The 27780-nt window shown below is 46.1% G+C and overlaps 3 protein-coding genes across 3 annotated transcripts; 1 reads left to right on the top strand and 2 right to left on the bottom strand.

The window, feature by feature from the left end:
- c5h21orf91 (chromosome 5 C21orf91 homolog) lies at positions 1–12243 on the bottom strand. Its single transcript, XM_047020739.1, has 5 exons — positions 12082–12243; positions 10630–10757; positions 3472–3984; positions 2648–2710; positions 1–2158 (listed from the first exon to the last, which is right to left on the bottom strand). The coding sequence occupies exons 2-5, from the start codon at positions 10754–10756 to the stop codon at positions 1989–1991; spliced, it is 873 nt and encodes a 290-aa protein (XP_046876695.1). The 5' UTR covers position 10757; positions 12082–12243; the 3' UTR covers positions 1–1988.
- Positions 12244–15598: 3355 nt separating this feature from the next.
- Positions 15599–16596, top strand: LOC124468282. The gene is made up of 2 exons (XM_047020942.1): positions 15599–16288; positions 16412–16596. Exons 1-2 carry the CDS (start codon positions 15715–15717, stop codon positions 16594–16596), a joined length of 759 nt encoding a protein of 252 aa, XP_046876898.1. The 5' UTR covers positions 15599–15714.
- Positions 16597–17435: 839 nt separating this feature from the next.
- Positions 17436–26549, bottom strand: ripk4 (receptor-interacting serine-threonine kinase 4). The gene is made up of 8 exons (XM_047020578.1): positions 26245–26549; positions 23108–23399; positions 22049–22197; positions 21703–21752; positions 20516–20674; positions 20194–20300; positions 19431–19671; positions 17436–19252 (listed from the first exon to the last, which is right to left on the bottom strand). The coding sequence occupies exons 1-8, from the start codon at positions 26511–26513 to the stop codon at positions 17985–17987; spliced, it is 2535 nt and encodes an 844-aa protein (XP_046876534.1). The 5' UTR covers positions 26514–26549; the 3' UTR covers positions 17436–17984.
- Between the last annotated feature and the right edge of the window lie 1231 nt (positions 26550–27780).

The following is a 27780-nucleotide window of genomic DNA, read 5'->3' as shown; positions in this document are numbered from 1 at the left end:
TGAGAAAAAATAGTTTTTATTTTATTGAAATATTTTTGAAAAAATACAAACCATTGTTCAGACAATTTACACAGGCATTAAACTCCACAAACATACATGAATATAATGTAAGTCACACAGCACGGGAGCAGTCTTATGTATCTACCACAGCAGTAAACCATGAGTCATGTCAACTTAAACAGAAATGCACAAATCCCAGATTCATGTTAATGGTAACTGATGATCTCTTACCCAGAGCAGAGAAGCACTATGCACTTGTCCCCACATCTTTTCAGTGTTGTCAAATCTACAAGCCTCAGTCAAAATTCAAATAAAAAATAAATAACAATAAATTTGATTACCTTTACCAAAAAGACACAACACTCATGCACACAGGACATACATTTACAAATCAAAATAAACCAGACCGTTTAAGTGGAGTTAAAAACGTTTCGATAAACCCAAAGAGGGTTGGATTTATTTCATCTCTTATAAAGAGAGAGAAAGACACAAAGTAATTCAATCCAGTTAAAATAATGTCACACCTTTCAAATATACACACACTTGTTGAGATAATGATGGCGGCCAGCAAGTTTGAGGTTCCAGCCCCGTGGTCAAAACCAACAGCAGAGGACAAATGTTCAAACAACCAAAAACACAATCAGAGTATCACACACTAAGTGATCAAACCTGTGAAAACCGTAACTAAAATACTCCAGACAATCTCCATTATTCAACCCTTGTTCTAAATCCCAGACCTTTAGGGAACATCTGTAACCTTTCTCTCCTCACAATATTGCTTTGGATCCATGGTTACAGAGGAGAAAAGATAAAGCCATAGTCGTAAATAGATTACAGAAGGGAGAAAAAAACACATTCACACTAATATACAAAATAAGGTAACTGCATAATTGCTAACACAGATCACTTACAAAACCAAAATACATTTGAAAGTGTCGCAGGTTTTAACAATAAGGGCAATTTAATAGAATGTGAATTATATGTTTTGCCATATCAAAGCTAATTTGGTATCAGTGCTTTCTATTGCATTTTCGCTAAGAAACAAGTAGGCTATAGTGAGTCTATTGAGGCCTATGCTCTTAGGCCACTAGTGAAATAAATACTGAAATATACTTTGCTTTGCAGCAAATGAAGGCTTTGGTTCTGGGACAGACCCCCAGTGCATTCAATCACATCTCTACTTTTTCAGCACCTATTTCATATTCCTCTGTTCAAGTATCAGGCTGTCTTGTGCTTGACAGCTTAACCAATGACCATCATTAGATACCTAGCCGTTAGAAATCAAGGACTTAAGACAAACAGAAGTGTGTCTGCAGCATTTCACTTATCAATGAATCTTTTTTACTGCAAAATGCAAAAATAACAGGGTAATATTACTGCCTTCCATGGGAACTCAGATGATTCCACTGCACTGATTTTAAAAAGTAATAGATTGCTCTTTATTTTGCAACAGTTACCACAGCAACAACAAAACCATTCGACCAAAGGCTCAATAGGTATAATGAAGATGCTAGGCCAATCACAATAGCTTGATCCACAATGATTAAAATTTAAAAAAAAATATAAAAAAATAAACACTGGTGAGTTTCCAATTAAATAAATGTATATAAGGATAAATAACAAAAATACGGAAAAACGTGACTAGCTAAAGTACATTTTAATGCAGCAGAGACCTTACCATGTTTGTATCTTATCTGCATAGGAAACAGATCCACCGACACTAGGAGTTCACATTCAGTTCTCCATTGTGAAACTGGTGGATACCAAAGTCCGTTTATTGCCTTTCGCAAACCCTTTCTTTAAGTACTGCAGAAACCAGAGGTCCCCAGACGAAGGGAAAGCATGTCCATTCCCCTGTCCTCCATCACTCACCACACACACCATGTTGTGAAAGCTGTTCAGGGTTCAGAGGGCATGAGTCAGGCTGCTGTAGCCACACAGCCCAGGGTGGCAGGGAGGAGACCATCCAGGAGCTCCCTTTGACAAAGTCACTCCACAGGGGCGCTGCTGCTGGCTTTGACCCCTGCCCTGCTGATCTGCAGCCAGGGCAGCTTGGCACAGTTCTTGAAGAGCTGCTCGATGGCGATGTGACGAACGTGCAGCTCCGACGCCAGAGAGTCCTTCTCCTGCACTGCCCCGGTCAGCTCCTCAAACACTTCTGAGGAGGGCAGGACAAAACAGAGGTAAGTCGAGATCACACACACACACACACACACACACACACACACACACACACACACACACACACACACACACACACACACACACACACACACACACACACACACACACACACACACACACACACACACGGAGGTCAGAGAAAACTGTCACTCAGAGAACATGACAAACAGGGACAATAAACAAACACAGGAAATCCATAAACAAAGTGAAGAGAGAGGGCAAAGAGCAATGACTTCACACAGACACAACAGCTAATCTCCGACAACAACAACAAACCATCTCTCCCAAGGACGAAGCTGCAGACGGCAGTCTGCATATCATTTGAATCCGTTTTGAATAAACAAGGGCAGTTAAAACAAAAAGGCCAGTAAATCCAGTATACTGAAGCGATCCTCTCAATATAACTGACGCAAAGCCATAACTCCGACCCATCTGTTCACTTAAAAAATGACTGTAAACTTACTTTGAATCTGCAGTAGTAGTTGGCCATTCAGCTGGTGGAGCTCATCCATACTCATTTTAACCACTGCAATATAAAACAGAATACATTATAAAAACACAGGCATGGCAACCTCCCCATGCTTTAGCAACTCATTTCCAAACTACAGTCTCCGACCACAACTTCATGCACTTGTCGCATAGCAACAAACTATGCATTGCCAGTTTAAGGGCTGGTTAGTCACACTGGTTCTCTTTTGTCAAAGGAATGGAATTCACCGAGTATGAAAGGCCAGCGTCCTTGAGAAAGAACCCCCCTCGCTCCCTGATGATGTGTTCAACACAACCTTGGTTTAGTGACGGAGCGGGGAGAATCAAGGGCATCTTTTGAGGTAGGAAAGAAAGAGACGGCTTCTCTCTGGAAGGAGGGTGGCGGTGTGGAGGGAGGTGAGGAGAGGGAGAGAGGTTAGGCACGAACACCCGAGAATGCCAGGAAAGCATGGCTCCTGCGTCACCATTATTGTCTGCCTGCCACATCGCTGAGGAGGAAACCAGGGTGATGGGAATCTCTGGCCCGCGCACCGCAGAGAGCAGATTCGATGGAGAGGGCAGGATAACGAGCGTGTGATGCATTCCACCCGTCTCCGCCATCTGCCCTCTTCTCATATCCTCTCTCTCTAATGTGCCTCCTCCTACTCAGTCACTCTCCGCGGAGGGAGCCACACCATACTGATGCCGTCTGAAGATGTTGCCTTTCTTTTGTGTGAGTGAAGAGGGTGACGGTGAACGGGGGGGGGGGGGGGGGGGGGGGGGGGGGGGGGGGGGGGGGGGGGGGGTCTGGACACTCACGCTGGTCTCTGCCGTGGCCCTGGTGTCTGCGCCGCGTCTGGTCGCCCCCCGGAGGCGGGGAGTGGTGCTGCAGGCCCTGTCTGCCCGTGCCTCCCCACAGGCAGCCCTGCGAGTCCTCCAAGAGGCCCAGGCCCAGCTCCTCAGCGGTGTGGCACTCCAGCATGCCTGCGGCATAGTCGGGCAGCCCCGTAGCCGTGCTCTGGTTCCAACGCGGGGCGTAGCGGGGGACCTGGGCGTCTGACTGGGGCAGCAGCTTGCAGTCCCCCTGCTGGCTGTAGCACAGCAGCTTGCCCCCCCGACGGCCCGGCCCGTCGGAGGAGGAGGAGTCTTTGTTCTGGGCGTACTGCACGATGCGGCCGATCTTCTGGCTCAGGGCCAGCTTCATGCCCTCGTAGGCGCTGCGGGAGACCTTGGAGCGCGACAGCTTCTGGTTGGCGATGAGGTGGTACTTCTCGAAGCAGTCCCTGTGACCCCGCAGGGACTTGGAGTGGAGAAGGGTGGAGGCCGACACACCTACGGGGACAGAGCAGGAGGTTTTCAATTAGGACTTTCCATTTCTCAGTCTGATAAGTGTGTCCAAGACGCTGGTCTATGGAGATATAACACGAATCACGGCACAGCCCTGACTCAAAACGCTTGAACAATTCATTTTGAAATAATCCAATATAAAAAGCAGCCAAAAAAACGGTCAGATTAAAATATGTGGATATTCGGGTGAAAGCGGCTTAAGTGTGCTATGGATTATCTTGCATTGTCCAGCATGGAGAAGGCAGGGATTGCAGCCTGACCCCATCTTAAATAGAGATAGCTATCTGCTGGGGCCCAGTCCACTGTTGGCTCCCTCACAACTTCCAAACAGGTTCCATCCGGTCTCTGCAGCTTTAAAGACCATTTTTTTTCCCTGAGCAATGGCTTTGTAAATCGCTGCATATTTACTCTACGAAAATGGCATGTGCTCCATTTTACTGGGCGTTCTGGATACCTGAGAATAATATACAGGCCAGATCCGATTATGATGCTTGGGTTAACCTTTTCTAGATATTATTTCAAATAGTTTTGAGGAAACGGACTTCCTGACAGGAGACATTCTTTCTCTCATGTTTATTACACAAAGGAAACTGAGAAGTTTCCCCACTCCAAGTCAAAACAACCTTGGTGAGGAGAGAGGCCGGCAAATAGTAGAGATGGAAGGGTACAGGATGGCAGATCGATGAGGAGCGAATGTGTATGTGTGCACAAGATGTAGAGGGAGAAAGGGAAGAGACTGTGCTCTTTGTGCAGGCTTTGTTTGATAGGAGTCTTCTCGAGGCCTCGCATTTCTGCGAGGCAGACTAACGTGTTGGAACATGAAGCCAGGGGATTAGTCATCACCACCATTCGTCGAGACGGAGGCGCTTGATGAGCTCGGTTAGCAGGGTTCAACTTAAACATTACTGGAAGGAGAGGCGAGGTGCGAGGAAAGCCAGAGACACCACGACGAAACACCTGACCGATAAACCATTTCCTCCCACAGGGGAGGCCAACAGCAAGAAGGGCTCACTTGTCTAAACGGTAGCCCAGACAAAGAGGCAGTAAAGGCCAGGACCTTCAGACCACCCAGAGCCCCCCCCCACACACACACGCACACAGTCTCCTCACTGAATAAAACACAAACACCCACGCATAGAATAACCTGGCTTCCTCTCACACAAAGCACAGAAAAGCGAACAGGAAAAAAACCTTGTTGCGCCATCGACCCCAGAGACACATTTAAAGCAGCTGACTAGCTTGTACTTTTCCTCCCCCCCACTACTTACAGAAGTAACACAATCTATTTACCATAGAGATACAACCTGCCTTAACTTGTCACAATACTTCCCTGTTCTTGCAACAGTGACTAACAGTGGAGGTGAAAGAGCAAAACCCCACAGAAGGTCTATAGGCTTATGGCTGGAGAAAGCCCATTTGCCTCTTTAGATAAACTGGAAGTAGGCCATACTTCTGGTATGAGGGGCATCAATTCTTAGTGCACGTGTGCATTCTTACTCTGGCCACAGACACAAATACTTCTTCGTATATTTTAAGGTCAGGAACCGACCGGTGTCGTCGTCCACGGCTATTGAACACTTCCCAAACTTGCCTCGCTCACCCTTTACCTCCGTAAGCCCCAGCCAAGAGCAATAAGCCGATCAGGCTCAGACACTGCTCTGCCACAAAGCACTGGCCCCGTGTTGAAAAGAGGAGGCCACGACCAGGGCAGCGCTCCACTGGCCAGGCAGGGAGTCAGGCTGAGCACTGGAGCTAAGCAGCTTAGCCACTAACATGAGTCTCTTTCTGTCTGTGACACAGACACACACAGACCATTCAAGCCGAGGTGAGTCAACACCTTCTCCAGTCTTGAACGTAAACAGCGTGGACCTGGCGAGCAACATAGCATGAATACGGGTGAAGCCCGCTGCGTTCCGAGTGACAGTACCGGACCTTGAATGAAACATCCTGGAGCCTTGGGACAACTTCTTGGCCTCACAACTGGAACGTTAGGTCAGTAGCGACTGCAGACTAGCATAACCAAAAGCCAATATACAGGGAACGGCTTGCGTTGGAGTGATCTGTGTCAAATTGAGTAACTCCTGAAAGGAAAGTGGATCCCTGGGGCTAGGAAGAGAATATGTTCCTTCATTTGATCTAATCCTTGTCTCTATTTAGAGAACAGTCCAGGATCTGGACAAATATCTGCTCTCCCTCTCTACAAGCAAGGAGGGCTAGTGGTTCTCTAGTCGCTGCCATGGAAACCATAATCTTATCATATGTAATCTATGCCTTAGCTGTCGTTTCGCTGCTGTGAAGATAGAGAGTCCTGAGGCCTCTCATCTAATTAGACATGATAGTGTGTGTGTGTGTGGTCTCAAAAGACCGATACCTTCTCCACTCCATACCAGTGTATAGACTGTGCAAGTCACTAACCAGCCTATATAAATATGTTACAAAAATGTAATTCTCTAGAAACAAAAAAAACACCCAAGTTCCCTGGTTTCCTTCCGAGTAATATTCCAAAATAGTTTAATTCCAGCTCGATTAAACCTGCTGGCAGCAATCTTGTCTTTGAGCGTGTTTGTGTGTACTGAGCAAGGGCACCCAATCCTTGACACACTTCACCGTCAGTAGGTGGGCGAGGGGTTTGTAAGGAGAAATAGGACAGGGGTCAGTGGGCCATCGTGTCCTAATAGAGCCACTTGGCAGTGGCACAGTCTAAACAGGAAGACTGTCAACAGCTGCAGAGCTAAACCTGGACGCCACGCAGGGCTCACGTGAACAGCAGACACAGCTCTCTCAAGCCGAGCTCACGTGAACAGCAGACACAGATCTCTCAGGCTGTCCTCAACCGCTGCTGGAGTGAGACCTTTTTCCAACCAGGCAGGGTTGAACAGCTACAAACGGAAACGTGGTTGGAATGGAACGTTTCACAATATGGTTGACGTGGAAAGCTTTCCCCTCTTAACGTGCAAACGAACGATAGAACATCGCAGAGAGTAAATCCCAAAACGCAATTAAAAAAACAACAACATCTCCCATAACCTAGTTCATGAAAAGTACGATTTTGCAGTAAGAGCATGCTATTCCTCTGTTTCATGGCCACAGCATAAGGCCTGTGGATGGATCGCCAGGAGGGCTTTGGACCTTAGGCTATAGCAGAGTCAGCACATTACTCTGCCAGTTCTATACGACTACATTAGGCACAAAATACCACGGCCACAACACAACATAATCAACCTCGAGGTGAGGAGTTCAACCACAATAAGCAGGCTTTTTACGGAGCACAATGACCCCCAAACAGCCAGCTCTACTGTGGCCCGTAGCTCCGCCATTGAGTGGGAGCACGGCCCTCTCCTAGCTGGAACATTCCCTGCCTTTACACTCTCCGAAACTCACAGTCCAGGCTGGTAACCTCACGGGGCTTCAGCCCAAATTCCATTTGTGGTTACGTCAAGGGATGAAGGAATGTTGCCGGAGAGATGATGGCTGCTGCTCTGCAGACGTCTGCTTTGAAGAAGGGGGTCAAGAGAGGTCGTCAACGTCAGCCCCCATCGGGATGACAGGAGCAGCTGGAGGAAAGGGCCCTCAGGTCGTCGTGGGGATTCTCTCAGGTGTTAGGAGTGAACAACCTGTACAGGGCTCTCTTCACCGAAGATTAGGGCTGCCGGAGCAGAACCGCTGTCGGGGATGAAGCCGAGGGGCCTTTTCAACCGGCCAATCACAGGATTTTCTTCACAAGAAGAGAAAGCTCAGCGGGAGTTTGCCGGGGACTCTACCGAACTACAGTAAAAAAGCACGTGTTTCCCAACAGTGGAACACCAAACACTACAGAGACCAATGTCTGTGAAGCACCAAAGCTGGCGAAGGAAGCAAATGGGAGTAAAAGAGAACAATGAATTGGTACCCAAACAAATACACAGTGCCGCAGAGGACACTTGTTTAAAAATAGTACAATTACTGTCACAGCTACTGACGGTTAGAACCCACAGAATGTGCACACCCAAAAGGTTCAACACCTCCTACAGAGCACTCTTTGGGAGTTGTAAACAACCTCTTTGAGACATAATAGAGAGGTGGCACTTCCTGAAAACATGGAGGTCTGCACTCTCTCCCCATTGTAAGCAACAAGGCCATTAACAATGCTACCAGTGGAATCCGCTTGTCAGCCCTCTGGTGTTTGGTGGCCAGTCAGTAAATTAATGGCCCCACAAAACAGTATGTGCTATCCGCCAACACCAGCTTCTATCTTTAGTGATATGCTATCACTGGACTCATGAGCATGGGAAAAAGTATTTGGCTGGTGGAGAGAGCAAGAGATCTTGTTAGTGTCTTGGCGTACATTTTCTGGCTCCAGCTGTCACAGTACAGTGTATCAGCCAGATATGTGGAAACAGACCAGAACCTCGACGGTGAAGTTGCTGTGGGCTGAGGAGGGTGTGAGGAGGGCAGCAAGATGAAAGCCCAAAGATGCCTGCAGGCCTGCTTTTAGCTACAATGCTGCGTGGTATTCTTGCTCTCATACTGAGAAAAGCCCTATCTGTAGCCTCCGAGTAGCTCATGTTGAGCTAGTGGTGCAGTGTAATAGGAGTACTGTTTGATGGCTCATGTTGAATATTCAGAGCAGCACGGATGAATATTTAGTGGTGCTAATTCACCTGCGAGACAAAAACCGGACATCTATCACATGTTCTTCTGTTCTCTGTATTGATGTGTTTGCGAGCGCAGAATCAAATCAATCTTGGTTGAAATCCTTGTATGCAGCTGCGAGTACATATTAGAAATGCTCAGTGCTGCAAGCCCCACACTGAACGTTCCTGCATTCTACTACCCCTGGACGAGGGACCCCATTGGTTCCAGCTTTTAGCACCTCGGAACTCAATTTAGACCCTGGTTCCTGGGGTGAAACACATTGGGTTCCAGGTGGAAGAGTTCCTGCAGTGGAAATGTGGCTACAGAATAGGACAGAGAAAGAAAGATGGAGAAAGAGGGCATCTCTTCGCACGGCGCCCCATGGACATAGAGCAATCTTTTGTTCTCCTCCGTTCTCCCCCGATTAAGTCAAGCTAATGATGATGAGCCGTTGGCAGTAGATCATCTCTGGGCACGTAGCCTGGCTAGGGATGCCTGTAAGCAGGGCTGGGTCACACTAGCCTGCTATCAGACTGTAGCCCATCAGACCCTAGGCTCCTTCCAACAAACACTATTATTATGGGCCTGCCACCCAAGGCAGCCTGTTACATAACCAGCACTTTGTGGCTGCACAGGCTCTATCAGAACCTCTGCAACAATATCTATTCTAGACTTTTCTACTGAAAGAGGCACAGTGGGCCACAATGGTAACACGAGGAGGCAGACTGTGATATCAGCACATGATGCTCACGGCGACTCACAATGAAGCTCATTCTGGGAAGAACTCACATGAATTCCCACAGAAAATAAACCGACTTAGCTCTGGAACAAATGGGATGTGTTCTCTCCCCCTCGGTTAGTTCCCATATTCAATATCTCACGTCCATCCGTGCCTTAAATCCTAGCAGCATATAAAACTGCCCTCCTGTCAATATGATGTCATGCTTCTTGGAGAACGTTTCGCTCTGCTATCAGTTACTGCTCCGCTAGCTAGCTAGCTAGCCCACTGCTTTTATGGAGGGAAGATAAACACAGTTCCCTTCCCAACAAAGGAGGGCCCTCGTGCCGTGGGTCTGGGACTAAGCGCCAGGAGAAGGCCAGGCATATCTAGTCTCCTGGGAGACACCGCTCTCATTCTAGTAGGCCTGCTCATTAATTAAGAACAGCAAAAATAGCCCCTTCAGACCCACAGCTCTAATGTTGGAGAGGCATATGAGGGGAAGGAGACTCGGCAGTGTTCCGCTGTAGTGAGAGGTGCTTGCTGGTGCTGAGTGGACTGACGTGCCTGTGCCCCCTCTGGGCCCATTGTTCAAACTGGTGAGAGACAAGTCCACATACTGACCCTGATGATGACATCAAAAACGTAAGCCTGATTAGCCACAAAAAAAGCTACTGGTGAAGAAACAGGCCCGGGCTAACTGGTGGATGTGAGGCTTCGGATGTGGAGATGAACGTGTCGTCACAGTCACTTTGAATTCGCCCGGCTCAAAGATGAGTTGGACTACCCTGCTGTCAACCTGCAGTGTGCACCTTAGCGTGTAATGTAAAGGTCCCTGGAGAGTGATACGATCAGGGATTGAGGCCTACAGGTGTGGTGATACCTAGCCACGGCCTTTAATTTTTTATCAAGCAACAGAAAGGTGCTGATATACATGCCAGAGGTTCGACATTAGACTTCATTCTAAATGCTATGAGACACTGCAAAGCATATTCAAAATAACCGAAACAAAACTGGCACAAAGATCGCCGGCATCCTCAAGCAAGCCCATCTTTGTTCTTGTTGCCTTTGGTCGATATCGGGTGCCAAAAAACCACGGAACAATCATGAGGGAGAGGTTCCACAGTGAGGTGCACAAACAAGGTCCTTATGAGAGACGCCGTTTTGCCGACAGTCATCAGGTTGCGTTGAAACGTGAGCAGTCACATGCATTGCACACTGACTGCACATGAGGGACACTGTTTGCTTTTCAGATCCACTGGGTAAACAGGCTGTAGGGACCCTTCTCGTTCTCTCACCTTCAATGCTGAGCTCGAAGCAGACGTGGCAGAAGGATAAGGTCCCCGTCTCCGTCTCCAGTTTGCAGACACTGCAGATGTTGTCGTCATTCAGGTCGATGTTCACAAACTGTTCCTCTTCGTCCATGCTGCCCGCGGGAGGAACACACACACACACAGAGCAGGATTTGAGAGACCTTGCACAACCTCCAAACTATTTAGGCAAGATTGTCACTACCCAGACAATGTATTACCCAGACAATGTATTTCAAACAAAACAGCTTGGCTTGTCGACAGCAAGACAAATGTGTTCTTGCATTTTTCTTGGCTCACAACTTAAAAGGTAGCTAGACATCTGTGAGCTCTGAGCTAGACTATGGCCTGTTGAATGCAGCACTATCTGCCTTTCATGTCTACCCCCAAAACACTTGCATAATAGCCTGTAGCCTAGCTGACTTCAGAAGATAATGTGAACGACTGGCAAAAGATAACATGTAAATCTATAAAGCTTCATCGGTTCTCTCTTAAGAAAGGGGAACTTTGTATTGACACACATGACAAGCTGCTAGGAGACACTGCCTTGTTCTCCTAGCATCAAAAGGCTGTAAGAGACTGGCTTCTAAAAAACAGCAGTGGTCTTTAGAGACAAAACAGTAGTGTGTCTAGTGACCCATGTTTACACATGACAAATTAGCTTACCCTAGCTTACATAAATTCACTACTCTGGAATGTAACAACCAAGCGTGTCATTTCATTACAATATGAGAAGAATAATTTCAGTGTCTTTCTCAGAACACGAAAGTTCATTTGATTTAATTAAGCAGTAGCCTATATACTGAACGTGTACAAGAGTTTGAAACAACATCAGCAAAATCTAATTTCAGACCCCTGGTGTTGTGACTTGTTGAGGACAAGCTGGAAATGCAATAATGACAACATTCGCTCACCAAGTGCAGTACAATGGTCGAATACAGAACATTTCTAAAATGTACATGTTCACAGACCTGTGGAAGGAAGTAGATGTGTAGGAAACTAAGACAGGCAAGAAGGTCACAAGTCTACGCAACAGTCCCGACCACTGACCATTCCGTCGTGATAAGAGGCAAAAGTCTAACTAAATGTCATCCTCTGACCCTTGCAGAGGGATAGCTGTTTCAAACTACTGCCAGGAACTGAAAATTATGCTCACAACATATCTATATGATATTTAATGAAAATATAAGTTAATCAAGTAAAGGTAAGCAAGTAACTAGCATTTAGCTATCTCACTGACTTACCAGGTGCCACTTACTGCTGTTAGTGCTAGGCTAGCTGCTTTTGCTAGTCTACCTGGCTAGCTGGACAAGATTATTCGTGACCGTTAGCTTGCTAACGTAGCCTACAGTGTCTCCATCAAGCCAAAGCCAAGAATACACCACAAAATTGTTAATGACAAGCGAGGGCAATTTAATAAGGTATTCTTCGTCTAGTTACCTTGTAAGCTTCGTCAGCGGATCGACTTCAGATAAATTGATCGGGTGTTCTGCTAGTTCCCTTGCGCCTCCTCGGGTCCTACGGCGCCCACAAAGTAGATTCTGATGGAGTCAGACTCCGCTCTCTGGCACGCTAGCATCAGTTAGCTACATTAGTTTTGGTACACGGGGAAATTCCACCCCCCCCCCTTTTCGGAATAAACCACTGGTTTAAAAGTGGGTGTAATAAAATATTGACAAATAAAACATGGGACGGGTTTTCACATTGCTATAATGTAAACACATTTTTGTTAGATTATGATTGTCTACATACAATTATAAAACAATATTTTATCCAAAAAGATACTGTAATTACCCATCTTGAAATATTGTTACATTATGGCCCCTTTACAGACAAACACGGTAGTTTCCTTCTTAACGGTACTATCAAAACAGAGGAACAGTTCTGGCTGATTCATAGGAAACAAAGACATTTTGATCATTTTATTAGAGAAAGATAACTTAAAGGAAAATGTTATTTATAGATAAGAGAGTGGTTTGTTCCTTATCCAGTTGAAGTTGAATTGCAATAGATTTTCAGTATTGACAACACCTCTTTCATTTTTCATTCGCATGAAGCCAAACCCGGGGAATTCCTTTGGGGACGTGACTATTTCCAAAGTAAAATTGTTGTCAGCCCGGAACAAATTATAGGCTACATAATCTATCTCAACATGAACATGAAGTATGGAAGTGACATAAAAAATGAAATATTTGTTCATGTTTTATGACACAAAATGTATTATATTTAAACGTGGTTTAAATAACCTACAACTGTACAGCTGGAATTAAATAATAAAATGTAACAACACACAATTTTAACATATTCTCTCATCTAATATCGACTACTATTGACCTACTGAAGACAAATAGTTTCAGATGCAATGCTGAAATGTATGACATAAATTGGTCTCATTCATTAATTAAACGATTGGTCTTGTCCGTAGAAATGACAATATTTACAACCTTTGCCCCAGCAAGGTTATGGGCCTATTTAAAATTGGCCCTCTAGCTGGAGTATTAGTGGTCTTTAAGCTACCATATGATATCCCATGAAGAGTACATTTACAACAAGATGGTTTACATTTCCAGCTGAAGGTCCCCAATAAGTTTTCAACCAGTCATTCAAACACGTTAGAAAAGCTCAATATATAAATTCCCAGTTTAAATTAGAAATCTGCAGCACTGAATTAACATTGGGGTGCACTCGTCAGAGTTCAAATGTGACATTCAGGCCTACCATGCTGTTCTCCTCTTTCATCTCCTGCCAGCGTCATGCAATCTGCCGCACCTCCTTTTTGGCGCAGCAATTGTTTGAATCATTCTCCTTGATTAAAATATATTTTCCAATGAGACTGTCTTGTCTGCAAAGACTGAACTCAGATTTAGATTTCTTTCCAAAGCCTTCACTTTTGTCTTTCCCAATTTGAACACAATGCAGTTATAGTGAAAGTAAACAGATATTAGGATCTTTATATTCATGTTTGACCAATATATCTACACAAGCATCATTAATGGACGCCTCATCATGCCACTAGTCTTTTTTCAAACTGTAGAAATTCTGCTTCTGGACATACAACACATTACTGACTGCACAATTGAGAAGGACTAACATGGCCACCTCCTGGTCAGAAGATAGATGTGCAGTAAATGTTTAATAAAGTTATACAAATGGAATGAAGTATGTAAGTTGCATTCAAGATACATTTAAAAAGAGATATTAAAGAAACCTTTAAAACTGTATATTTCAAGTGGAAATGAAAAACACCGGTTTGTTTACAGCTATTAAGTGTCGGCCAAGACTGAAATATATTTTTAGAGCAGTGCATTCCAGGAGGTGGCGTGACAGTACAACTTTCTATTCAGTATATTTTCAGAAAAAAAAGATGGCTTGATTGAAATAAGAACTTGGTTTGGAGAGAGACTGAAGTCAACAATAACAACAATAAAGTTTATTTATGCAGAAAATAATACATGTTAACTTGCATTACACATAATTGTTTAGATTTGTTCTTGATGGGGCTGCCTCACCTTTCATCATTCCTGATAGAGAACACCCAATATGAACACACTGACCCCTTTGTTTTCGAGTAACTTTCCAAACTATATATTCAGCACAGTGCTTTTAGCCCTTTTCTAATCCAACTATAAATCTAAGAATCCCTCAGTGCACCCACATCACCCTGAGGTGATCTCCACAAGTTGCAGCTTGCACACCATCTTCAGAGGCACCAGCTTACATCTAGTTAGACAGGTTTTGCGAGGTTGAAAACAGAGTGAAAAACAGCCCTCAGCTTTTTGTGCTGTTGTGATCCCTATGGTCTGATCACTTAGCCAGAGTCTATGATAAACAATGTCACTGTTAAGCTACTGTTTTTAGACAGTCCACTACATAACTACAGTTTGAAGGGCACTGGGTGTATTAAGACAATCGCTCAGTACACAAGCTACATATCTCATGATTGACTGAAGTTGTGAGTAGGTGATAACAAAAATGATAGGACATTTGCGTCATTTTCATGGATGGACCAGGAAATTAGTGTTGAGTCATTTCTGCTACCGCCCACCTTGAAAGGCACCCATGCAAGCTGACTGTGTAACAGTGTCTCCTAGAAAGGAAGTCTATACAACCTTTGAAACATATTCCTAGGCAGGAAGGCCACACTCAACAGGTGTCTAGCCAGACAGTGCAAACAATAACTTGCTCATCTAGTCATAATGTTGCCAATCAGATACAATATTTGTATTTGATGAAGGATGAAACCACACATGTCCGATGCCACACAAAGATATAATTTGATGGGTACAAAGTATGATAATAAAACACATGGGATTTTAATGGTTTCAATACTAGTCTGAGGAATGGTTTTGTATGTTTCTTTTGTGATTAGTGATTCCTATAAAAGTTGTAGATGTATCAGGTCCTTTTTTTTTGCATTGAGTCATCAGCAACTTTTTAACAAGTGTGTGGTTGCTAAAGGAGCAAAGGAAAACGGATTGTTCAGAAATTTGAAAAAAAACTAATAAAACCCTGTCGCATTCTTATGTATTCTTTTGAATTTGTTTGTCATAAAACGTGATGACTTTCTTGACAGCGATGGAACATTGGATGCTTGATTTTTTTATTGATTGACTTTGAAGAGAGAGATAGTAAAGCAGGGTGATAGAGAGGTGAAATCCCAGGAAATGGGCTGAACTGGATTAGAAGCCCCCTGCTTTAAGACCTTGGCCTAAGTGGGACATGCTTTTACCCAGAGAGCCATTGGGATGACCCCCCCAATGGAACACAGTTGCCACAGAAACCGTATCAAACAGAATGTACAGATATCATAGCAAAACACTTTTACTCGCCATCAATCAATCGCCATATTTTAATTTAACCCATAAAAACGCAACATACAAACTACAATCTTGCGGAAGACGAAGAAATGCAGTTCCAAATCATTCAAAACCAACTTCTGGCATTAACTGTGGCAGAAACCTTTTCCCAAGGTGAGACCAACGGATGGTTGCCATGAATTCAACATGCACTGCTATATATTGGCACAGTATTTGCAATAATTCTATTGTTTTATGGTAAATAGATACTACAGAAATGCAGGGTCCAGTCATGTGGCATCAGACCCAGGGGCAGTGGCTCCAGAGCGCCCACCAGGTGCACAATCCTTACATGGGAGACCTCATCCAGTCTGTCCCCAAGAGGTTGTGTGTCAGCCAGTACCGCAGTAGTGTTCCTTACTGGCTCCCCCATCACAAACTGCACCCTGACCCGCACCCTACACACTGGTGGCCTGAGGCCTGCAACGTGGCCAACCAAGCTGAGCGCCCCTGCTCCTACAAGCACAGGTTTATGAATGTCAGGATGTGGTCGGGAGTCACCACAGGGCCTCACCCACAACCCAGCTTCCTCCCTCAGGCTGGTGACAGCACCTGTTTGGCAGCTTGGCAGAAGGCTGTAGGGCCTTTACTCCAGAGCCCGGGTCCTGTGGCAGGACCAACCATTCTGACCCAGGTCAGTGAGACACACCTGCAGGGAGCAAGGGACAGCTGCCTCCCCAAGGCCACCTCACTAGAGGAGGCCATGAAGATCTTTCAATGTGAGCCTGTGCCCCAACAGGCTTCTCCGATTCCTTTTCAGGAGCTGGGGTCAATTCCCACCCAGGTTTCAGGTATTTAAATTTGATATAGCCTGTGACTTCAAAACACATATACCCATGTAACTAAACATTTTGATAGCCTAATGTTGTGGTCGGTAGATATTTGTAAATGCCACTGACAAGACTCCTTTGCAGATGAGGCTCCTTCTCACTACACCATGGACCACTCTTTGGACTACGAGGACTTGGAGGCCTGTGTGCAGCGGCTACTGGACGCCCACACCTCGACGGAGGCTCAGGACGCCTCAGTGGCAGCAGAGGAGTCTGGGATGGAGTTTGACTATGAGATGGACAGCTTGGGCCAACTTTGTGACCTCTAGCTGTTTGGACGGACTGTGGTCAGAAGTGCTGAACAGTGATCAACTCAAAAGGTTATCATGGTCTTTCAGAGTATGGTATTTTCAACAACAAAAAAGTGGCATGTGCAAAGTATAAAAAGACCAGTCTGTTAACTCTAAGTACAAACTATAAATCGTTGCCAATGTAGACCATCGACTGACCATCAACTGTTAACTATTCAACAAAAGATTCCACAACAAACAGAACTAGTACTATGTTACTCCATAAACAGGCTAAATCTAGCCAGACTGTCTCTTCACAGAAGAGGTAAGGGAAGTTGGCCAACAGCAGAACTTTATATTTTACACCGCTACAGGTTTACAGGATCACCTGGCAACAGCTAAAATAGTCCTCTCTGAGCACACACACAAAGACTTCAGATTACACGCTCCACAACCAGTCAATTCTGTGGGTCTCCGCAAACATGATCTGTAAAAACACAGCAATTACAAACCTTAGCGGCGTTCAGCTTGGAGGGCTGGGGACTAGGGTTTCAAAAGCCCATCCCTCTGGGCGTCAGGGTTGGCATGTTGTTTTAGCGAGCGATGAAAAGTTTAAGTGGTCTATGGTATTAGCCAACAGCCTAGAAGTCAGGCCCCCCTCCCGCTCACCCACCCTCCTGCTCCCTGCGATCCCCCCTGAGGCCAGTTCCCATGGTGCTTGCCAAATCAAGCGTGCTCACTTGTGTCGGGCAGCGGCACCTGAGATAAGAATAATCACAGGGCTGCAGATGTAGACATGCCCATTTCACCTGGCATTTAAAGAGGTAGTCATTTCTGGACGCAAGCACATGTGCACACACTACAAACCATTTTAAAAGTACTGGCATAGTTTATTTTATTTGAGAATATAACTTATGGACATTTTTACAAATCTGCTACAAAATGTTATGGAATAGGAAAATAGAAATGATTATCAACAGGTCAACAGGTCATCAACATGATCCTATTTATAAAGAAGTGGGCATACTGCCCTCAGCTTATGCAAAGTTGAACAGGAAAATACATGACATGGAATCTAACTGAAACCTGAAAGATCGGTCTATGTGGTCTATTTTAAGGCTTAAGCCACGTTTCCATATACAGTGTAGACATATTTACATACAAGTTCTCCTTCTGTGACAATTCTACAGATAACAGTGGCTTTTAAGTCCACAGCACCAAAGAATTATACCATCCGCCAGTGATGACACCCGTCTGAATAATAAAACAATAAAAAAAAAATATGTACAAAAACAGTTCTCTTCATTCTCTCCACTCTACATTCCCCATGTCATCCATGGGGTTCGAATGGGAGATTTTAAAGTCAGGTTTTAAAGACAGGTCTGTACAATCCAGAGTGACCTCAAGTCCGATGATCAGCTGTCCCCTCAGCAGGGAGCCGAGTTACACAGAGAGTCAGCGGACTCTTGGACTCCAGGACGGTCCTGCTCTGTCAGTTTGAGGATCACAACTTTCCTCTGGAAATGGTTGGCTACCTGGGGCTTGGGGCCGTCCTCCACTGGCTGCCCTGCACTCTGGGAAATGGAGTCTTGGCAGTCCTGTCGAAGCTCCACCCCCTGTGCTAGCAGCATGGTGATGATGTCCGTGTAGCCTCCCTTCACGGCCAGGTGTAAGGGGGTGAGACCCTGCTCGTCCGTGAGGCTGGCACCTTCCGGACAATGGAGAAGGAGCTCCTTGACGACCTCACAGTGCCCGCCCTCTGCTGCCAGGTGGCAGGGTGTACGTAGTGCCTGGTTGGTGCAGTCGGCGTCTGCCTGTTCCTCGATCAGCATCTTGACAGTGGGCAGGTGGCCGTGCTGGGCGGCGAGGTGGAGGGCAGTGAGACCCTGGGCATTGCGGGCCTGGATGTCCGCCCCGTGCTTGACCAGGAGGCGTGACGTGCTCGTGTGGCCCGTTTCCGCGGCCACGTGCAGGGGCGTGTTGAGCCCCGAGGAGGTCACGTGGACATCGGCGCCCAGCTCGATCAGGATCCGCGCCACCCTGTACTGCCCCCTCTGGGACGCCAGATGCAGCGGCGTCCGCCCGTCCGTCGTCTGCCCGTCCAGATCGGCTCTCGCCTGCTTGACCAGCAACTTGACGATGCCCAGGTGACCCTGCCAGGCCGCCAGGTGGAGGGCCGTCCAATGATCCCGGCCCTTGACACGCACGTCGGCCCCGCGGCTGAGCAGCACCCTCACCACGTTCTCCTGGCCGTGGTGGCAGGCCACGTGGGCCGGCGTGCGGCCCTGGGCGTCCGTCTCGTTGATGGCGGCGCCGCGGTCGAGCAGGAGGCGCGTGATGGCCTCGTCTCCGTTCTGGGCCGAGCAGTGCAGCGCCGTGTACTGGTCTTCGTCCTTGGCGTTGACGTTGGTGCCCCGTCGGCCCAGGAGCAGCTCCACCAGGGCCTTCAGGTGCTTCTCGGTGGCCAGGTGGAGGGGACTGGAGCCGCGGGCGTTGGCTAGGTTCGGGTTGGCGTTGTTGAGGAGGAGGAACTTGACGGCTTCCTCGTTGGCCAGAGCCACGGCGTGGTGGAGGAGGCTGGCTCCTCCGTCCAGCAGCAGGTCCACGTCCTGGGGCTGGAGGATCTTCATCAGCTTGGCGATGTCCTTGGTCCTGATGGCCTCACACAGCTTCCTCCTCTGCACCTCCGCCGAGTCTGCAAGAGCAGGAGACAGGAAAAACACACACTTAACCAAAACGACTTAAGGATCTACAGACCCGCATCATTCTTGCTTCTGGCAACAACAACAAATATTGAGGAAGGAAGCCGTGCCGTACAAATCTCTAACTCAGACCCTGAATGATTTGAAGAAATCCTAGGAGCTCCCTCTTACCATATGTGCTTTCCTTTTCAAAGGAGAGGGTGATGGAGTCCTGAGAGGAGAAGGCAGAGTCGACAGAGGAGATCCCCGACAGTCTCTTGCCGGTGTTGTCTTTACTGGCGCAGCCGTCCTCCTTCACGCGGTCAAAACTCCGGGATATCCCAGAATCCACCTGGCTCAACAGCTCTGACAGGCTGTAGTCTTTTTCTGGCAACATGGCCGACTTGGGTCTGACTGGCTTCTGATCTGTGGCCTGTTGCAGGATGCAGAGGTTCGTTAGGATATAGCTAACTATCAGTCACACTTGATTGTTGAAAAAGTAAACAACCAATATCAAATGGCATTGTAGATAAACAATACACGAGATACATACATAGACATGCCACCTCTAGTCTTCCATGTCAATACAGTACAGAACAAAGATGATCACTCTACTGGAAAGCCAATAACACCTGTCATTTCCCAGAAACATGCATCTGTTCATCTCAAGTCACATATAATAACAGCTCAGGAAGTGACTAAAGAACACAAAGGGGAACAATGCTGAAGGATGACATTCTTGTGCGCTGATGAAACTGTTTATTCTCAGTGAAACATTGACAACACATGGGCCTTTACGGAAATGTTTGATAAAAAACAAACACATTTCATCCAGGTCATCCGGGTTATTCAAGTGTACTTTGTCTAACATTGTTGGAATGCTGAACAGGATATTGAAAGATTCTAAAAGTGAGTGACTGGGATCACGAGTCTGAGAAGTGTGGTGTGGTTTTACCTGGCTGGTAACGTGCCCATTGGACTGGTTATTCTCTTGCTCATGTGACTGAGTTTTGCTTTCCTCCTGGGGCTTCGAACAAAGTTCCTCTGCTTCTGAAGTGATTTCTAAACGGGGAAGAACATATTGGGATCACATCAGGAGCAGATCAAGTGTCTCTCATTTCACTGAACCAAACTTAAAATGTTCTCTTTCTTTCGATCAACAAAGGGAGTGACCTGTTGTCTAACCCAAGCCAAAACAGATCTGTTATTGCATGAGGCTGTGTTGCCATGTGTGGAAACACTTTTGACAGGGGGGGGGATGGGTAGGGCGGGCTTACCCTGAAAGCTGGGCCGGGCGTCAGGCGTGTTGGCCCAGCAACGCTGCATCAGGTTCAGGAAACCGGAGCAGGCCTGGGGTCTACACCGAGGCACGGCCCCGAGGTCGGGCCGGCCCCCTCGCACCACCTTCACCATGATCTGCAAGATGTTGTTATCTCCTGGAGGGGGACGACGACAAGAGGATGTGGTTACAGCCACGACAAGACTTCCTGTTATCACTGTGTCCTTTACAGTGCCGCCTGAGCTTTAGGGTTCACCTGTGTTCATGTGCAATAAAGCTTACGAGAACAATGATAACAAGAAGACAAGTCAGGATGACACTGCAGGCGGGCTTGAGCCCAAGACGTTGGGTAAAAGAAGAGTTTAGCAACTACCATATGGCATACTGGCTCACGTATTCAGCGCAAACCATAACAAACCACTCCACATGTGAGTAACCACTACCAATATTGACAGGACTTTATGGCTATAATCTTCCTCCGGCGGGCTAAGATAAGGGTGTTGGTGTGTTTAAGTTTCCCACAGCAGCTGTGGAAAATTTTCCAGACGTCCTACAGGCTGAGAAGTGGCCCCATTGTTAGCAGGCTGTAGGAGCAGCCAGTCAATGATTCAAAACAAACAAGGTAGTGGCGCTAATCACAGGTGCCCGAGGCCTGTTTAGTGATTCACGCTCTTTCATTTCCTCCAGAAAACAAGGGAGCATACGGGGAGGAGATGTCGATGCCTACCCTCCTGCCCTGATCGGTAGCTTTTCGAAGACAAAAAGCGAAATTCCTCCGGCAACAGTGGCACATGATATGCCTGGGAACACACCCTCCACCTGCCAGTCTGGCTCTGTTTGCCTCGACTGGATCTATCAGGTAAACACATATACGTCTGCATGCACACACACTCACTCGCAGGTGCGCGCACACACACAGCAAATAAGCTGACTAACTTTCCCTCAAAGGCAGTGACCTCAACTTAGGGTGGGTAAATCTTCCAGGGAATAGATAACGTTTGATAAGAGCTTGACGCTCAGGTTCAATTTCCAGGTAATATATGGGGTCGATGACTGATTTACAAAGCCCCAAGACAGTTTGAGAAGATCTAATAAGAGCGGAGATGAACTCAATGACAACCTTGACTGTAAACCGAACTATCTATCTCGTAATCTATTGCCAAATCGACTGTCTACGTGTCTCACCTTGGTATGGCTTCTTCTGTGTGAGAATTCCCCAGATGACGATGGCGAAGCTGGAACAGGCAGAAGGGCTGGTTAGTGTCATAGAATACACCACTAACTCATTGGTCAGCTTTTGGACAGATCATAGTCATGTAAGTGATATGTTTCAGTGGGAAGAAATGACATGATAAAGGAATGAAGTACACAGAGATGGAGAGACGGAGACGTTGAAAGGATGAGAGGGAGACCGAGAAAATGGAGAGAAAAGGGAGAGCGAAGAGGGAAATAGAGCAACAGAGAGGGGAAAAAAAAGAAAAGAAAAGGGGTGCTCAAAATCAAAAGAGAGAGAGGTGGGGAGGACGTTCACCTGTAGACGTCGTGTTTGGTGTCCGACACCCTGTCCTTCGCGATGATGCTCTCGGGGGGCAGGTATGCGATGGTGCCACAGAACCCGTCACGGCTGATGTCATCCGCCCTGGAGAGCCCATTCCACCGGGCCAGGCCAAAATCGGAGATCTGAGAGGGCAGGGATGGGAGCCATCTTTTAAGAACAAGAACCCAACTATGTTCTCTCCATCTTCCCAAACATGACTAATGTGATAGCTTAGCCCTCATTGTGTGATGTGTAGCATGAATAAGGGAGCTATGTCCTAGCCTGTCAGCGCTTCCCTTTCACAGAAGGAGAGGCCCTTTCCACTAGGCCTGCGTGGGCGAGTACACACACACACACACAGACATGCACGCACGCACACTTTTGGCAGGGCCTTTGGAAGCCTGCAGTGACAGGCCCAGACAAGATGTTCTCATCCAGGCATTAGGCAAAAGCATGAGCATTCCCACCTAAATCTCCGCCCCTTCTGTCAAGTCAACATGAGGTAGTTTGGTGATGAGGTGGTCATGAAGACTTGGGAGACACCTTTCTGCCTAAAGCATTACAGTAAATGCCACTTCAAAACTGAAAAACAGACGTTTAAAGCAATAATTCCATCAATAATTCCACTGGAGTTAATCCAGTGACGAGCCCTAAAACAGTAACAAGTAATCCCTATTGAAACAACAGCATGCACTCGCTGTTTAAACTCCCTCAGCTCATTTCGATATTAGTCAACAAAAACACAGCACTGCCTCGTGCTTGTAGCAGCATGTCCATCGACTGTGAGCACTCATCCCAAAGTCAATGACATGGGGTTAATCTCCATAGTCTGCCACAGTGTCCTTCCCTCATCTACTTGACGGCACTACTTTTTCCTCATCTCAAAAGAACAATACTAGATGTAAACATGCACACCCGCGAACATGCACACCCGCGATCCCCATCCCTTCCCTCGGTGTTTCCGTGTCGCAACACCAGCAAAGTGGGAGTCAGAAACAGACACGGAAGAAGCGTCGCCGTCGAAGCCGCCCCTCGTTGAGCGCCAGCTCTCACCTTGACGTGGTAGTGGGCGTCCAGCAGGATGTTGGCAGGCTTCAGGTCCAGGTGCAGGAGCGGAGGGTTCATGCAGTGCAGGAAGTTCATCCCCACGGCCGTCTCGTGGATGATGCGGAAGCGCAGCTCCCAGGGGAGGGGCTCGGCCACCAGCAGGGTCTCCAGCGAGCCCGTCTCCATGTATTCCATCACCAGCCCCTGAGACAGGCCGCAGATCCCGTACACGGGCAGGATGTAGCGGAACTTTGCCGCTTCCATCTTCCTGGCCTCCTCCAGCAGCTCTGCGCGCTCCCTGGAGGAAGAAGAAGAACGTGGCCGTTAGGTGACGTGACGTAGCCCGTCTGGCGTACGGGCTGTACCCTATGGCTCTGTTATGTAGAACCTGTTGTTAACAACCAAACGTGTTAGCGGTTCTCGAATATAAGCCTATTGTTCAACTCGTGTTCTTCAGCAACATGTAATCTTCTGCACAGGTGGCTAGACAGTTGCAAAACCAATTAACCGAGGAACAATGAGATAAATAGCTCCCAATGTTATAAAAGGACTATACGGTTTAGCCTGCCATATAAACCTAATTGCCTAAATTGTCTCATCAATTCCATGAATTCTACTCTGTTGAATAAAACTCTCTGGGGTCATGTACAGATAAACCCAAGCCATTTCAAATACTATTTAACTTGCCCTTGGTCCTGTTCCCACAGTTACACAGCAAAGACAGGTGCTTTCAGTTTTACTGCACTGTCAGCTAATGACCTTCCAACAGCCATGACAAATTTATGAGACGAATTATGTCAGAAATGACTATAAACTACTGTGTCTGAAGGCTCCATTTCACATAGACAGGCCGTAATGGTATTCCTGAGAAGCATCCAGGGCAGTGAGTAACATGAACAGGCCTCTTGTTCTCAGACCTCTTGCTCAACCTTTGCACAGTTACCTTTATCAGTTCTAGAGCGGTGACCTAACAGCCTCAAACAGGCCGGCATTTCACCGCTGAACTCACCTGACTAGTGTCAATGGAAGGTCACTACTTTTAATTAAAACAACATTGATTCAGTTAATACGCCCATGTTGCAAAGTCTGAACTACAAAACGCATTAACTCCATTGTCCTTCACTGTTGAAACTGCAAATTCTGAACTTTTAAAACATTGATATATTCCTTACAGCAACAACAAAAACCTTGATCGATTGACTAATGTTGTCCTGAGAAAGGTCTATTTTTAATGAACGCACTACCCAAGAATCATGTTTACAGGTGCAGTCATTGACCAGGGTTGAATTAATGTCCAAGGCATGGCAAATCTGTTTACGTATATGTTGCAGTTGGAACCACACCGGGGCCAGCTAATCCCTTGCTTCATCCAAATAACTCAACAGCCCTTCAGAACCAAACAAAGTCCCTTTTCTGATGGAAGGAGTCCTGACCAGACCGGTTCTGCGACTTCTCTCATTGTCTGCGACACACGGCTGCAGAGCCCAGTCCAACAAGGCTGGCTTTGAGTTACAGCAGTGTGGAGGAGGGGAGAGGGGTAAGGGGTCGGGCACATGCATGTACTCTGCAGATGTTTAGGGCGGACACCCTCTTTACTTAGCTCTCTAGGTGATTTTAAGTGTCAGTTGGAAGAACATGTCAAGGCTTTACTTTGACTTGAAGAATTTTTTTGTCTCATCTAGAATCTTCTAAAGACGTTTCTTTGCCATTAAAAGCACTGGGGTGGAAAATAGATCAAAGAGATATGAGACTGAGTGATCTGAGGAAATTGATAGTGAAAAACAACATAATGTGAACTGGTGATGGTTCTTTGGGACTTAATCTCTAAATCAGAAAGTCCAGTGGTTTGGTCTATGCAGTGGGCTACATTGCCTTGAGTTAAAATAGCTTCAGAAGTGCAACCAGATCCACTTACTGCTCCCAAGGCTGTAAAATCTATCAAATAACAATGGTTCAGTGGTTTAAATGCTCTACATTGTCTCCTGAAAACAGTATATTCCCAGAAACATGATTAGCCTTTAGACACATGACATGGTATTCAAAAGGGAAAGGCAATGCAATGCTTTAAGCTCAAAGCGGTGTGCAATGCTAAACGACTGTGGATTTTCTATAATATAAGGAAGGCCAACTACAACAAAGTACAATTGTGCCTGTGCCTCTGGAAACTTCCGCTAAGGTGGAGGTAGGGATGTTTTACGACTGTTGACATACATGTAATGAACACAGTCACCCACGCAGCTTTCCAGCCGGGTGTTGTAAGACAGGAAGGACCATGCTAGCATAACGTTTCACTCTCATCTCCTACCCTCTCCTCTCCTCTCCACATGTATGGCTATATAGTAGAGGTCCACTGAACACATCATACAAATGGACACGCACACACGTACAAACACAGACACGCCAACAGCAGACACAACTAACAGAAGCCATTGGTTGACAGTTGACATGACAAAAAACAATCACTTCCCATAACTATGATGACCATACACTTCCCATTTTGAAACCCTACCAGCAATCCGAGCTTCAATCCAGGCCAGCGTTACTAAGGACTAGAAGCCCCTACATTCCACAGTCATGTGTAATGTCTGGGGTCGTCTTGAGACAAGGCCAGGTTCCTTAATTTAGCTAGATAGGTATTCAAACAAGCTCTTCCCGAAAACAAAGAGTCCTTTGTTCAGTGACAGAGGTGTTTGGGTTTTTGAAGGGAACATGTCCTCTTCAAATATACCATATCACACTGTATTACAGTAGACAGTATAAGATAAGAGGGACACACAAATAAACTAAACACCTGGAAGCTGTTTAAATACTGTCTCTTCTGTACTGTGCCAGTACAAACCAATGTAAAGGGGAAGGGAAGTTGTCACACATTCACAGGTGTCCTGTTCAAGGAACTCTCATGAGCAGTGAATCAGTAATTTCATAAACCAGATGATCATAATTATAAACTTTCAGCCAGATGAGCGTGTAAAAACAGTCTTGAATACGAGGCCAAATTTAATTTAATTTAAAAAGAACACAAGTCCTAACAATTACAAAAGATAACTTAAAATATTACACACAGAACTACTTTGAACCATGCAAATGTAGTCTTTAATGGCAAACACATTTAAGCACAGATACATAGAAGCTGCCATACTTACTTGTCATCTACATAAGGGCAGGGAGGGCACTTCACAGCCAGCCATGTTTTCCACTGAACATGCCGGACTTTGTATACTTGTCCAAAACCGCCGGAGCCTATCTTTTCCCAGTTGCCAAACTCAGTAGAATCAAAGGTCCTCAACAGCCCCATATTCCCATGGGAACTGTCCGGAATATCCATATCCGTCTTCAGAAAGCTTTCAGGTTTGTTCAAATTCCCAAATCCCTCTATTCTCTTCTCCGAAACACATTCACAACAACTGAGCATACACACACCTGTCTGACTATGAGTTCTTCCTGTTTTTTTCTCCTTGCCTAGCTAGATCAAGCCACTCCCTCTCCAGGTGAAAGGGGGAGGAGCCTGGAGTTGTGACATCAGTTCCTGAGCCACCGAAATCGTGAAGTAGATAGCCTTTTCCATGGATGTTGTCTAAGCCCCTCCTTGAAAATCATATTTCTGTCCAGGAAACATAAATAATCGTTGTAACATGGTGAAATTTAAGAGCACTGGAATGTTATATTTCACACTGCACCATTGTCTTTCTGAAAGTCAGGTCTCTGATAGCCCCCTAAGGATGAACACTTCTTAACAATGGCAATGTCATGTGAGAAGTGGCAGTGTTCATCTAAGGAATGTGGGAATGCATCTCAAAAGCATATGAGCCCATTCACAATGGAGGACCTACTAAAATCCAAAACCATGAGCCTGTAGCATTTGTGTAATTATGTCATAAACCTGCCTTAATCACACTGTGTACTGTGACATGCCAGTGACTCAGCAAGACTGGAACATTCAGCACCAGGTATAACGATGACATGAAATAACAATGCAAATTACGTTGGTTTGTGTACGTTTTTTTATACACCAAACAATGGACTGAATCCTAGTGAAGGATGTTTGATGGGCTGAAATGATGGACTTGGTTTACATGTTCCAGATGAAATACTGAGGTCAAATAAGATGGCTGTAGTGTATGATACCTGTACTGATATCCATCCTCAGGCTATGGACACGCCTGGGTACACAGGTCTGGTGCGCTGCTTCTAGAGAGGAGGGAGTCAGTGTGAATGGGCCATGAGGGCGACAGCACGACAGGAATAAGATCTTAAATCATCCAGGAGGCTTGGGCCACTTCGCCCCATTGTAACATCCTGTATCTCAGGTATAGTCCCCCTAACTGTTTTTAGCCTGGGGCTATCAAACCATACATTTCAAACACTGAGCTAATTGCATTAACGTGTTTTGGGTGTTGGCTCTGATGGTCGTTTGAGGTGATAATCAACATTTAATGCCCAAGGATATGTAGATATGGTGCAAAGTGAAAACACTAAGCTTGTTCTCTGGTGAGTGCTATTTCACCTCCAACCTTCACTGGGTAGATCTCTTATTTGTAATCTAAAAGTAATTGAATGTTTTAAAATCCTGTCCACTTCATCAAGCTAGGTTATTTTTGCTCAGGGATGCAACAGCTAACATAGCAACATCTTTGGTGAAGCTTCCATTACTATTAATAATAAAAAGCTGTACGAGTCAG

The sequence above is a fragment of the Hypomesus transpacificus genome, chromosome 5, assembly GCF_021917145.1.
Source record: "Hypomesus transpacificus isolate Combined female chromosome 5, fHypTra1, whole genome shotgun sequence".
Classification (NCBI taxonomy): domain Eukaryota; kingdom Metazoa; phylum Chordata; class Actinopteri; order Osmeriformes; family Osmeridae; genus Hypomesus; species Hypomesus transpacificus.
Note: the sequence above shows the minus strand (reverse complement) of the source record. Positions and strands in the feature narration are given on the sequence as shown.